At 43.8% G+C, this 15,191-nt stretch overlaps 1 protein-coding gene across 4 annotated transcripts in view; it reads right to left on the reverse strand.

Moving 5' to 3' along the window:
- Positions 1 to 15,191, reverse strand: part of Fbxo15 (F-box protein 15) — a 228,638-nt gene that overhangs the window by 165,523 nt on the left and 47,924 nt on the right. For 2 of the 4 annotated variants that reach the window (XR_004385882.1, XR_004385883.1), the window contains exon 8: positions 9,320 to 9,444. The exons of 1 other annotated variant lie outside the window; for it this stretch is intronic. Coding sequence is in view for 1 of the 3 variants with exons in the window: in XM_032885716.1 (XP_032741607.1) it covers positions 2,993 to 3,262; positions 9,320 to 9,444 (395 nt within the window). In the remaining 2 variants the exon portion in view is untranslated. Of the gene's footprint in view, positions 1 to 2,008; positions 3,263 to 9,319; positions 9,445 to 15,191 lie in introns of those variants that run through there. One more of the 4 variants, XM_032885716.1, reaches the window with a different exon arrangement.

The raw sequence follows: 15,191 nt of genomic DNA on the forward strand, positions 1-15,191 counted from the left end.
CCCTCAGGCTGTCACCTGACTTGGATATTGGCAGCTGTGTTAGTGTACACTAGTTTTATGCAACACAATCATTTGAACAAGTTTGCTCAATTAGGTTTACAACACTCTTAACGCTCTGCTAAATAACCTACATATGTCTAGTTCCTCCTGAAGTAAATGCCCATGACAGATATCACCCAGAGCAGACCAGAAGTAGTGTTTAGGGGGTAGGCCTAGGCTTCTGGATTGGGCAGATGCTTGGCTCTTGCCACCAGATGGGCTCTCCTCCAGGTATTTAACTTCTCAGCTCAGCTCACGTTGAAATGTCATTATTATACCATCTACGTATAAGATTTACAAAGAATCTTTAAAGCTGTAAGTAAAATTATTAAAACAGAAAGCTACTATTAGTTCATGGTGAATTTTCCATTCTCTCCCCAGCCAACCTTGTGGGGAATAACCTGTGCTTTACCTTACTTCTGAGAGCACTTTTCATAATGTCCCTCATAGAGATGAGTGTGTCTCATTTCACTGTGGCAAGCATATGTGTCAAGCAGTAAACACATTGGCCTTTGGAAAATGTCTAAGTTGTTTTTCATAATTACCTAAAAGCCAGAGAGGCAAAGAAGAGGTGAGCCAAGCCTGGATGGTCAAGGACATGTCATCACCACACAATCTCTACACTGGCCCCACAGGTACCTCTGCAACATGTGCACATTTCCCTGGCCATGCATTCTCCTCTTCCAGAATGAAAGGACCACTGTGCTACCCATCTGAACTCTGGACCTGACAGATGTGGGTGCTCACCAATTCCTGTGCCTTCAACCTGTTTTGCCCCTGACCAGCCTCAGCCTAGCTCTGCGCTTCAGCCATGGTAAACACAAGGTCCACTGTTCTTGGCATTTCATTCCCTCAGCCCCCTAAGGCCACTAGTCCTTCCTTCCTCTGGCCTAACCCTACCGGTGAGTCCTGCTGAGTGGTCCCAAATGCCTTTCTGCCTGAGATCTCTGCAGCTCGCAGCTGTCCAACAGCAGGATGTCACATCTACTGCCGCTAAGGAAATCCAAGTATTCCCAAAAGTCACAGAAGCCAAAACAGGATCGCCACCAGGCTGAAGACCAAAACGATGGTATCCCAATACCAAAATGCAATATTGTCTCCAGAATAGCTTGTCCAGGACACAAATGCTTTGCAAGCATCAAGGAAACACTTCACAAAGACTTTTCCACTTGAACAATTTGCTTCTGGAATGCTTGAAATCAGGTTTACAGGCAGAGCTTGTTAAAAATGAGGCAACTATCACGTTGCTCATATAAATCTCTCAGCAAAAGGTCATCAGATCTTTGACTTGACTTCCAGAAAGGCAGTACTTTGCATCAGAGCTCACATGAAACACCTTTCATCCCCCAGTAGGGATGGATATGCTTCTCTGTGATGGAGCTCACACTTGTTTTCTTTGCCAACGGAACAATTAAGAATCTGCACCTGTTACTTTCCTTGAGTTGATTCAACTTAATGAGCATGCTTTGTGGCACTCCCTATATCCAAGATGCCCCACCATAATCAATCCTCTTGCTTTGCAAACAAGGGTCTCTCTTCTTGATGAAGGAATCTGATTAGGAAATGCTTTGTTTCATGTATATGAAAATTTAATTTCAATATATATAATATTCACATGTCTCTGGACATTTGTTGTTCTGTGTGTGCATGTATACACACATATGTGTGGAGAGAGAGAGAGAGAGAGAGAGAGAGAGAGAGAGACACTAATTAGCTCTGAGGTTCTAGTCAGCACTGAGAGAGGGTTCTACACAACATTCTAACATCAAAGACGCCAACATCTGGTGCAAACAAGCAAGTGTGCCAAAGAGTTCGCTTTGGCTAAATAGGGGCAGAAAAGTTTAGAGGAAATATATATATAATCTTTTATTTATATATGTGTACATATGTATATTATATATATTATGTACGTGTACACACATATTTAATAAGAATATGAGCATTTATATTCCTATAAATATACTCACATGTAATATAACTAGAATAAATACATTTCATATTCAATGTAGAAAACAAAGCAAAATACCCAAGGGCTTCTGCTCTAATGAGTACAGTACAAGTCTATCTGGACACGCTACTCCCTTCCAAAAACCCAGGTTTCCACAGCAAATGCCTCTCCACTCCTTTCATGAGACCTTCTCTTGCACACCCCAGACTCCTAAGGGGCAGACACCATCTAATGAAGAAGCTGAAAGCCCATAGAAGACCGCCCCCATCACATGGATACTCAGGTGTCTCCAATACTCTCATGTAATACTCATTTCAGGGCACTGCCCCAGTGCCATGATGTGGCAAGCTGGTAGCTATGTCTCAGCACAGCCCTGGCCAGCCACTGATGGCAAAGAACAAGGCTCTAGTGGAAAACCCACAGTCAAGGCAAGCAGACAAAGTCATCCTAGGTCAGAGGACATGAGGGAGACAGTGACACAATGTTAGTTTTTACTGTTAACCTTTCATCTTGGAATAATTATGTATTTTTGTTTGCAAAAGTATGCCAAAGATACCCTATTTGCCCTTCGCTCAGACCCACCATATGCCAACACATAGAATCAGGAAAGGAATACTGGAAAGACTGGGTCTTATCTAAGGCCCTGCCTCACCTTCCACAGCTGCTCCTTAGCATCTCCTAAGTCGGGCCCCGTTCTGAAGTCATGCTTGCTCCCTCCACTTACTGTGTACACATCCACACAGACCACATGACCATGTGCTTAGTTAGGAAGACTGCCAAGTATTTCTGTTTCTTTTTGTCTTATATGGCTCTGCACTGGGGCACGCTCTATCAAAAGTTTAATCCTCTAAACACTGTAGTCACAAACCATAATTTGTATGGGAAATAAGAAGGCACCAGACAGACTGCCATGTATATATGCTTTATTTTAACTTTCAATAAAAACAAAGATGTAAAAAACAAACAACTTACTAGTAACAAGACTTTGTTCCCTACTGCTAAAACTCAGTATTTTGTCCCAAACCAATGGTTTATTTTTGCTACACTGAGGTAAAGGACCAGGCTGACAATGAAGTACTCTTCAGTCTCTTCGATCCACACTAGCTCTGCGTGCACTCCTCCTTCTTTGTCCATGTAGTCGACATAGTAAGTGTTCCCCAGGAAACTAGGACCATCGGAGGGGTAGGCAGGAGATCTCATGCATACTGGAGAACTCACACACCAAAAGGGCTTCCTGTGCTCATCCAGAAGGGTCACATCCACTACAAAGCAACTCTGTAATTAAGATTCACAGGTGTCAGGATCAATGCTCACCTCCACAGGAAGTGTAACTGTCAAGCAGACTGGAAATGCTGCATGTGGTTCCCAGTTCCAAAGCCAGAGCTCTCCTGCATATCACAGGACCTAAGCTTTATCCCACAGCTACTCAGTCAGTCCTTACCAGGTCTTCTCAGCAGTCATCCTCACCCTTGCATATGACCAAGGTGCTGTCAGTGTGTAGCAGAAGTTTGGGGCAACTGATCTTCCACAAAGGAGAGAGTTCTTTGTCCTTGTTTCCAAGAGGGTGTCACCCTGCCTGCCCTGGATAGCAGCTTCTCAATGTGGTACAGACTGTTGCCTTCCATTCTTGTCAACCTGTTCCCTGAGTCTAAATTTCCAGCTCTCCCACCTTGCTCATGGTTTTCTCTGCTATACACCATCCTCCTGCTATACACTACTACAGATACTAGGTTCACCATCCTCTCTCTCTCTCTCTCTCTCTCTCTCTCCTCTCCTCCTCCTTACCCCATCTCCTGAGTGACCCAACCACCTAAGGATCCCAGGGACCCAATGACATTGACCCTCAATCATGGGCTACTCAACTCCTATGAGCTATTTATTCTTCAACCTCACCTCTATTACTCATTCCTACACTTTTACCTCCAGCACAGCACGCCACACTTCCACATTCAACATGTGGGCCCTGCTTTCTAACTTGTCTCTTCACCTTCCTCCTCACTCAACTACTACTTCTCAGTGTACTAGACACAGATTCACCATAATTTTATCACAAGCCTTCACTACTAGTGCATCCTATGTGTTAAAGGAAATTACACACTGTAGACATAAGCACTACATTAGTAGATTCTGCTTAGATAACAAGTGTGTGTGTGTGTGTGTGTGTGTGTGTGTGTGTGTGTGTGTAGGGAGAGTGTCATGGCCCATGACCCCTGACCTACCAACCCAACTCTCCTCAGGCCTCATCTCAGTCACTTCTGCTACTCTGTTCTTCACCGGACTGACCTCTTCATCAATACTGTATCTCACCTGGTTCCAGATCTACCCACACACAGCTTTGCATGAGCAGAGGGGGTCTCATGTGTGTCTGGATCTGAGTGCCCAGCAAGGTAGCAGAGTCACACAGGGAGCTATCCCCAGGTAGCCACAACCATGCTTTCAAGTCTTTTGAGTCTGATGTGCACTGTGGGGCACCCTCCCCGAATGGCATACCTCAACTACTCCCAAGACTGCCTTTGCTTCCTCATAGGGTGCTCCTACACTCATGTACTCTTCTCAGAGAAGTATGAGAAGAGCACATCCATTTCCAACAGCAAACACAGAGGTGTGTGCTCGCCAGCTCCTCACTTCCAGTCTGTGCTATGTGTGCTCTGTCTGTCACATGGGGTAGAGCCAGCCCTCACTTCCAGTCTGTGCTATGTGTGCTCTGTCTGTCACATGGGGTAGAGCCAGGCCTCACTTCCAGTCTGTGCTATGTGTGCTCTGCCTGTCACATGGGGTAGAGCCAGCCCCTCACTTCCATGTCTGTGCTATGTGCTCTGTCTGTCACATGGGGGTAGAGCCAGCCCTCACTTCCAGTCTGTGCTATGTGTGCTCTGTCTGTCACATGGGGTAGAGCCAGCCCTCACTTCCAGTCTGTGCTATGTGTGCTCTGTCTGTCACATGGGGTAGAGCCAGCCCTCACTTCCAGTCTGTGCTATGTGTGCTCTGTCACATGGGGTAGAGCCAGCCCTCACTTCCAGTCTGTGCTATGTGTGCTCTGTCACATGGGGTAGAGCCAGCCCTCACTTCCAGTCTGTGCTATGTGTGCTCTGTCTGTCACATGGGGTAGAGCCAGCCCTCACTTCCAGTCTGTGCTATGTGTGCTCTGCCTGTCACATGGGGTAGAGCCAGCCCTCACTTCCAGTCTGTGCTATGTGTGCTCTGTCTGTCACATGGGGTAGAGCCAGCCCTCACTTCCAGTCTGTGCTATGTGTGCTCTGTCTGTCACATGGGGTAGAGCCAGCCCTCACTTCCAGTCTGTGCTATGTGTGCTCTGTCTGTCACATGGGGTAGAGCCAGCATACCAACAAGGAAGTAGTCTCTGACCTAACCTCTCTCTCGACCACCATTAACTTTCCAACATACTCATGCAACTCTTGGAGAGAGAGGAGGAGGGGAAGGGGGAGGAGAAGGAGGAGGAGGAGGAGAAGGAGAGGAAGAGAGAGAGAAAAGATCAGAGGGAGGGAATGAGAATGGAAGAGCTCCGGAGAGCTGGGGAGGGAGGGGAGGGAAAGAAGGTGGGAGAGAGAGAGGGAGAGAGAGAGAGAGAGAGAGAGAGAGAGAGAGAGAGAGAGAGAGAGAGAGAGACCTGGTTCTCTCTTCACTTAGCAGGCAGAACTTTCTATCCTCCCTTTGTCCAGAGCCTTGTCTCCCACATGCATTTCAACCCACTCCGACCCAGCCTCGCCCTAAGGTCTCTAAACACTCTGAATATGTGTTAGGTCTCCCCCACCTTGGCAGGTTGAGCACTGTTTATCATTCTTTGTTACAAATGCTACCCTCCCAGTGCTTCCAGAACCACCCACAACTTCCACCAGACCCTACTACTAGTGGTCCTCACAGCTTGACCCAAAGCATTGGTTTTACTATATATAATTACTCACTCCCTAGATGGAATTTGTCTACATCCACAAATGAAATAATATTCTAGGTGTCCATGACTTACAAAGTGTACCTCCAGGCTGAACCTCCTTCAAGGTTCAGGAATTTAATACCCAAGGTCTTACTCAACACCTTGGATGACCTAGAGGACAAGCAAATTTGGAGTGACTTATTCAGACCTAAGATCATCCCAGAAGAACTGCCTAGAACTGCTCCTTGGGCCCTGGAGTGGCACTGAGTGTCAGCTGTGTCTGAAGCCTAGAGTCATCCTTGTTCCTCTCGTCCTAACCATCTACCTGCAGCCCACCACTAATCCTGCCTGGTCTGGATTAAAGTCAAACTAATGTCAAGCTCCACGTAGATTCCTAAGCCTAGGCTACAGAGAAAGACCCTGTCTGAAAAAAAAGTCACATATGATTACTAAAATAGAAATACAAGACAGTTTCTCTGCCTGGGACCTGTAGACACAGCCGTCTAATGTCTAAAACATCTCTTTAATGCTGATAAAGTGTGTCACCCAAATCTGATTCTGTTAAAAGAACAAAGTAATGCTTTGTTGCACGGCTTTCTTTGAAGTAACTTAATGGTCTGGGCTTCTATTCCCATGAGGAAATACTGGTCTCCTAGAGCTTGGGAGTAAAAGGAGCTAATACTTACTGGCCTGGTAATGCTGCAGTGGTGAGCAACCTCTGTGGTAGATGCTCAACAGGAGGTCATACCATCATATACTTCACAGATGCTGTCGTAGCTGAGGACAGTGCTCTGTGGTCACTCACTCTGCTTCTTGTGCAGTGGTGTGGGCCAGCCATGTCCTATGTCCAGTAGCCTTACTGCAGTGTTCAGTGTGACTCACAGTACACACTTCCTAATCTGTCTGTCTCTACTCCTATTAGACTCTCTTGACTGATGGATTTCCTTTTGCAACCCTTTTCTTATATGTCTTCTTTTGCCTTTCCTTCATGCCTTGTCGTTAGAAGACTGTGTCTACAATCCCCAGGCATGGAATGTATTTCTATTTCTAATTTCTATAGGCATATATGATTAGGAATTATCTTTTTTTCTTCAGACAGGGACTTACTCTATTGCCCAGGCTAGCCTTTACTGGTTGTAATCCTCCTGCCTCAGTTATTCCAGTGGCATGAGTAAGCATATGCAGCTAAAACCCTATTCTACTTTATGCCTATCCTCCAAACAAAATGGAGGCTAAGTCCCTGAAAGCCAATTTCTTTTTCTTTTTAAAGATTTATTTATTATATACGCGTACACTGTAGTTGCCTTCAGGCACACCAGAAGAGGGCATCAGATCTCATTACAGATGGTTGTGAGCCACCATGTGGTTGCTGGGATTTGAACTCAGGACCTCTGGAAGAACAGTCAGCGCTCTTAACCACTGAGCCATCTCTCCAGCCCAAAAGCCAATTTCTTAAACTGTATTTTTACTGTTTCCTATGTTTAGGGTGGTGCAATTCCTGGAGGGAAATCCCTGAGCTAGATAAATGGAACATGGTATCTAACACTTAGGCACTTTCTTTGGGAACTCAAAGGATAAGTTAGTCGTGATATATAAATCCAGCTCCATGCATAAGTACATATGCAGATCCACCCACCCTCCAACTCAGGAGACAACAAACTCTTTACTTGTGAGAAAAGGTACTATTGGAGAAACTGCCCAGAACAGGTCATCCACTCCCTACTTCAATGACTCAGAATCCTGCCTTTAGATAGAGCAACTTACAAGAACATTGCCCCAGGCTATAGTCTGTGAGAAATGCTGTGGAAGTCACCAGCAACCCTGTTGCTAAAGGACTCTTTAGAGTTAAGTCTTCCTTAAACACAATTCCAGGAGAGATATTGGTTTTAATACGAGAGCTAGGATAAGTCTTTGTCTCTTGGTATAATTACTACACTTCCCTTTTTTATCCAGAGAGAAATAAATACCTGCATTGATCTTGTGCTGAACAAAAAACAAAACAAAGTAACTTTTAAAATTATCCTGACTCCTTAAGCTTGTTATATTTATATTCTGTCTTTCTTGGCAAGGCCAATTTTAACCTTAAGGTTTTATTTTAATAAGTGTTTTTAATTCATGGTCATTTCAGTCTACATAAAAAAATAAAAGGCCATACCAGGATAACTAACAAATCACAAATGGTTCAAAAGATCAGGCTCCACAGTAACGTAGCCCTTGGTCTTGGTCACTGTCATTAGAGCTCTGCTCAGATGTCAGGGTTAGGGTTAGGGTTAGGGTTAGGGTGAGGGCAAAATGAGCACAGTACCTTAGGTTTCTCGGGTACAGCCACACCTGTGGTTCCCAGATTCCACTCACCTCATTCAGTAAAGAAAACCCAGGGTAACACAGACAAATAACCACACAGGAGCATGGAACCATGGGAGATCTCTCCTACCTTCTCCCCCCACCACCACCCCCCTGACAATTCCCAGCACTAAACCAACTCTCTCCTCCACATGGCTACTTCTATTTAGCTGCTCAAGAAGGTCCTAGGAATTGGAATAGGAACTTAATAATCATACAGCCTTCAAATGAGTGAAAATGCTACCAGCAAATGCTATTAGCCTAGGCCAACGTTCAGCTCCCCCCTCTCTCCATGGGACAGACTGACTGTGTGAGGGAACGCAGGGTACAGAGAGAGCTATTCAAACACTGCTGTAGTCCACCTACCCACTCTACTCCAATACTTTCCATGGAGAGCAAAGAGATTTGATATGGTATGAATGAGAATGGCCCCCATTGGCTCAGAAGCTTGGATGGTCCCCAGTGAGAAGAATTGGTTGGTAATGATTAGGAGGTATGGCCCTGTTGGCATAAGTGTGACCTTGTTGGAGGAGGTGTGAACAGGGTATGGGTTCTGAGGTTTCAAAAGCCTATACCAGACCTAGTGCCTCTCTCTCTCTCTCTCTCTCTCTCTCTCTCTCTCTCTCTCTCTCTGTCTCTGTCTCTCTCTGTCTCTGTCTCTCTGTCTCTCTCTGTGTGTCTCTCTCTGTCTCTGTCTGTCTGTCTCTCTGTCTCTGTCTCCTCTCAGCCCCTCTCTGCCTGCTGCCTGGGAATCAGACTGCATACTCTGAGATACTGCTCACTGATACAGACACAGACCATGCCTGTCTGCTTTCTGCCATGATGGTCATGCACTTACCCTCTAGAACTATAAATAAGCCCCAATTAAAAGCTTTCTTTTACAAGACTTGCCTTGGTCATGGTGTCTCTTCACCACAGTAGAACCGTAACCAAGGCAAAATACTGATTAAACACTTGAAAATCTCATTCTGCTAAAAGAATTTAGAGAGCTACAGAAACCAGAATACTTTTAAGTAGGGTTATATCTATACATCGACAGTTTCTTTTTTTAATCATACAAAAAGTTACTTGAAGAAAAAATAATTTTTTGTTTTTACCTCAATAAAGCCATCAAAAACATTAGTTCTCCATGCAAGGCCAACTTTTCCAATAAGAGGTAGGTGTTCTCTGTTATTTTTTAAACTTATCACCACGAACTTCACATATCCATTCTCAATGCACTCTGAAATGATTTAAGGTTAGTTTAATTATTGTATTTCAATGCTGAACATAAAAAGTCTTTAGGCAGGCTACTCCCTGCGGCTACTCGCTCATACTACAACGTTCTACACACTGTAGACACAGTAGATTCTATCATGAAGCCAGGGTTGTGAACCTCAGTTTCAGAGAGTAGAAAATAGGTGTAGGTTCTAGAGAAATTGTCAAATGAATCAAAAGATGGCTGAGGAAATACATGCAATGTCACTGCTAGAAAGACAAGGACTCAGCTTCACTAACTGTGTTGGCCAAGTTTTCCAACGCTGAAGAATCTTACAAGGAAGGAGGGTTTACTGTGGCTCAGTTTTAAATGTTTTAGTCCAGGCAGGCTTGCACCACTACTCTCTGGCTCAAAATAAGTACACATATATAAAACATGTAGAGCAAGCTGAGGTCACATTAGACCTTTAAGGGCACACCCCAGTGACCTGAAGGCTTCCTTCCCCATAGTCCCTACCTTTTATACAGGATCCACTACCTCTCAACAGTGCTAAGCTAAAAACCAAGACTTGTAAAATACATGGGCCTTTGGAAGAAGGATCAATCCCAGTTGAGGCTTGGTCATGCCATTAGTCATGGACATGAAAAAGGACAAACACTGATAAACTTTAGGAAAGAAATGCAATTATCTCAAAAAAAAAGGAAATCAAATGGGATCAAGAAATGAGTGCTGGTGGGAGAGGGCCCAGGAGCGGCAGGTCACCTGCCTGAGACACCGCCGGAACCTGAAGGAAACAGACCAGATAAACAGTTCTCTGCACCCAAATCCCATGGGAGGGAGAGCTAAACCTTCAGAGAGGCAGACACGCCTGCGAAACCAGAAGAGACTGCTCTCTGCACACATTACTGATTCCAGAGGAAAACACCAAAATCCATCTGGAACCCTGGTGCACGGAGGCTCCCAGAAGGGGCAGCGCAGATCTTCCTGGTTGCTGCCACCTCGGAGAGCCCGTGGGCAGCACCCCGAGAGCGAACTTGAGCCTGGGGACCACAGGTAAGACTAACTTATCTGCTGCAAGTGACTTGCCTGGTGAAATCGGGACAAACAGAGGCAGAATTCCTCTAGGACCGGGCACGTCCTGTGTTTACCGGAAGTCCCACACCCTCGGATCCCGGCCTGCAGCAGCTCTCTGCTCCCAGACCCCGTGGGAGAGAGACCTCACCGCCTGGTCAGGTGGGCACTCCTGAGGCTGCAGAGCGGAAGAGACCACCAACACTGCCCCCCCTGCCCACATCCCTGGCCCAAGAGGAAACTGTATAAGGCTTCTGGGTTCCTGTGGGAGGGCCCAGGAGCAGCAGGAGCCCTGCCTGAGGCACCGCCGAACCTGAAGGAAACAGACCGGATAAACAGTTCTCTGCACCCAAATCCCGGGGAGGGAGGGAGAGCTAAACCTTCAGAGAGGCAGACACCTAAAAAAACCAGAAGAGACTGCTCTCTGCACACATTACTGATTCCAGAGAAAACACCAAAATCCATCTGGAACCCTGGTGCACGGAGGCTCCCGGAAGGGGCAGCGCAGATCTTCCTGGTTGCTGCCACCTTGGAGAGCCCGTGGGCAGCACCCCGCGATAGAACTTGAGCCTCGGGACCACAGGTAAGACCAACTTTTCTGCTGCAAGTGACCTGTCTGGTGAACTCAAGGCACAGGTCCACAGGAACAGCTGAAGACCTGTAGAGAGGAAAAACTACACGCCCGAAAGCAGAACACTCTGTCCCCATAACTGACTGAAAGAGAGGAAAACAGGTCTACAGCACTCCTGACACACAGGCCTATAGGACAGATTAGCCACTGTCAGAAATAGCAGAACAAAGTAACACTAGAGATAATTTGATGGCGAGAGGCAAGCGCAGGAACCCAAGCAACAGAAACCAAGACTACATGAAACCATCAGAGCCCAATTCTCCCATCAAAACAAACATGGAATATCCAAACACACCAGAAAAGCAAGATCTAGATTCAAAATCATATTTGACCATGATGCTGGAGGACTTCAAGAAAGACGTGAAGAACTCCCTTGAGAACAAGTAGAAGCCTACAGAGAGGAATCGCAAAAATGCCTGAAAGAATTCCAGGAAAACATAAATAAACAAGTAGAAGCCCATAGAGAGGAGAAACAAAAATCCCTGAAAGAATTCCAGGAAAACACAATCAAACAGTTGAAGAAATTAAAAATGGAAATAGAAGCAATCAAGAAAGAACACATGGAAACAACCCTGGATATAGAAAACCAAAAGAAGAGACAAGGAGCTGTAGATACAAGCTTCACCAACAGAATACAAGAGATGGAAGAGAGAATCTCAGGAGCAGAAGATTCCATAGAAATTATTGACTCAACTGTCAAAGATAATGTAAAATGGAAAAGCTACTGGTCCAAAACATACAGGAAATCCAGGACTCAATGAGAAGATCAAACCTAAGGATAATAGGTATAGAAGAGAGTGAAGACTCCCAGCTCAAAGGACCAGTAAATATCTTCAACAAAATCATAGAAGAAAACTTCCCTAACCTAAAAAAGAGATACCCATAGGCATACAAGAAAGCCTACAGAACTCCAAAATAGATTGGACCAGAAAAAGAAACACCTCCCGTCACATAATAGTCAAAACACCAAACGCACAAAATAAAGAAAGAATATTAAAAGCAGTAAGGGAAAAGGTCAATAACATATAAAGGCAGACCTATCAGAATCACACCAGACTTTTCGCCAGAAACTATGAAGGCCAGAAGATCCTGGACTGATGTCATACAAACCCTAAGAGAACACAAATGCCAGCCCAGGCTAACTGTATCCTGCAAAACTCTCAATTAACATAGATGGAGAAACCAAGATATTCCATGACAAAACCAAATTTACACAATATCTTTCTACAAATCCAGCACTACAAAGGATAATAAATGGTAAAGCCCAACATAAGAAGGCAAGCTATACCCAAGAAGAGGCAAGAAACTAATCGTCTTGGCAACAAAACAAAGAGAAGAAAAGCACACAAACATAACACATCCAAATATGAATATAACAGGAAGCAATAATCACTATTCCTTAATATCTCTCAACATCAATGGCCTCAACTCCCCAATAAAAAGACATAGATTAACAAACTGGATATGCAATGAGGACCCTGCATTCTGCTGCCTACAGGAAACACACCTCAGAGACAAAGACAGACACTACCTCAGAGTGAAAGGCTGGAAAACAACTTTCCAGGCAAATGGTCGGAAGAAGCAAGCTGGAGTAGCCATTCTAATATCAAACAAAGTCAATTTTCAACTAAAAGTCATCAAAAAGATAAGGAAGGACACTTTATATTCATCAAAGGAAAAATCCACCAAGATGAACTCTCAATCCTAAATATCTATGCCCCAAATACAAGGGCACCTACATACGTAAAAGAAACCTTACTAAAGCTCAAAACACACATTGCACCTCACACAATAATAGTAGGAGATTTTCAACACCCCACTTTCATCAATGGACAGATCATGGAAACAGAAATTAAACAGAGACGTAGACAGACTAAGAGAAGTCATGAGCCAAATGGACTTAACGGATATTTATACAACGTTCTACCCTAATGCAAAAGGATATACCTTCTTCTCAGCTCCTCATGGTACTTTCTCCAAAATTGACCATATAATTGGTCAAAAAACGGGCCTCAACAGGTACAGAAAGATAGAAATAATCCCATGCGTGCGATCGGACCACCACGGCCTAAAGCTGGTCTTCAATAACAATAAGGGAAGAATGCCCACATATACGTGGAAATTGAACAATGTTCTACTCAATGATAACCTGGTCAAGGAAGAAATAAAGAAAGAAATTAAAAAATTTTTAGAATTTAATGAAAATGAAGGTACAACATACCCAAACTTATGGGACACAATGAAAGCTGTGCTAAGAGGAAAACTCATAGCGCTGAGTGCCTGCAGAAAGAAACAGGAAAGAGCATATGTCAGCAGCTTGACAGCACACGTAAAAGCTCTAGAACAAAAAGAAGCAAATACACCCAGGAGGAGTAGAAGCCAGGAAATAATCAAACTCAGAGCTGAAATCAACCAAGTAGAAACAAAAAGAACCATAGAAAGAATCAACAGAACCAAAAGTTGGTTCTTTGAGAAAATCAACAAGATAGATAAACCCTTAGCCAGACTAACGAGAGGACACAGAGAGCGTGTCCAAATTAACAAAATCAGAAATGAAAAGGGAGACATAACTACAGATTCAGAGGAAATTCAAAAAATCATCAGATCTTACTATAAAAGCCTATATTCAACAAAACTTGAAAATCTGCAGAAAATGGACAATTTCCTAGACAGATACCAGGTACCGAAGTTAAATCAGGAACAGATAAACCAGTTAAACAACCCCATAACTCCTAAGGAAATAGAAGCAGTCATTAAAGGTCTCCCAACCAAAAAGAGCCCAGGTCCAGACGGGTTTAGTGCAGAATTCTATCAGACCTTCATAGAAGACCTCATACCAATATTATCCAAACTATTCCACAAAATTGAAACAGATGGAGCACTACCAAACTCCTTCTATGAAGCCACAATTACTCTTATACCTAAACCACAATAAAGACCCAACAAAGAAAGAGAACTTCAGACCAATTTCCCTTATGAACATCGACACGAAAAAATACTCAACAAAATTCTGGCAAACCGAATCCAAGAGCACATCAAAACAATCATCCACATGATCAAGTAGGCTTCATCCTAGGCATGCAGGGATGGTTTTATCGGAAAACCATCAACATTGATCCATTATATAAACAAACTGGAAGAACAAAACCACATGATCATTTCATTAGATGCTGAGAAAGCATTTGACAAAATTCAACACCCCTTCATGATAAAAGTCCTGGAAAGAATAGAATTCAAGGCCCATACCTAAACATAGTAAAAGCCATATACAGCAAACCAGTTGCTAACATTAAACTAAATGGAGAGAAACTTGGAAGCAATCCCACTAAAATCAGGGACTGGGACAAGGCTGCCACTCTCTCCTACTTATTCAATATAGTTCTTGGAAGTTCTAGCACAGAGCAATCAGACAACAAAGGAGGTCAAGGATAGATACAGATCGAAAAGAAGAAGTCAAAAATACTATTTGCAGTAGATGATATGAGATAGTATATTAAGTGATCCCAAAAGTCTCCACCAGAGAACTACTAAAGCTGATAGTAAACAACTTCAGCAAAGTGGCTGGGTATAAAATTAACTCAAATAAACTGCAGCCTTCCTCTATGTCCACTGTTAGTCGCAGCAATTTTTTTTCACATCATCAACAATTACTTTACCACTGTTACTAAAGAAAGCTAGAACACTTTTTACTGGACATTTCTTTATATCGTTTTCCATACTCTCACCTCATATATCCCTCATGCCTATTATTTCGCATTGTGTGTCCTGTTTCCTTCACAGTTCACAAGGCAGCCAAAGCCCTGGCCACATGGCGTCTTTGGGTAGTACGAACCCTGAGATTTTGGTTTACATTGTTGTTCTATAATATTTTCTCAATCCTTAATCCCTCAGTAGTCCTGCCTTGTTTGCTGTTAGTATTCACTCTGTGTATATTTGACATTAAACAGAGAGATCTACATCAGTATGTACTTAGCTCATCTAGTAGATCGTATATTTAATGGGTCGCTCAGCTGATGATGGAAGTTATGTCTTTGTTGTATATTAGAGCATTTTTTGGGTATATGCCTAG

This window comes from Rattus rattus, chromosome 15 (assembly GCF_011064425.1).
Source record: "Rattus rattus isolate New Zealand chromosome 15, Rrattus_CSIRO_v1, whole genome shotgun sequence".
Taxonomy (NCBI): Eukaryota; Metazoa; Chordata; class Mammalia; order Rodentia; family Muridae; genus Rattus; species Rattus rattus.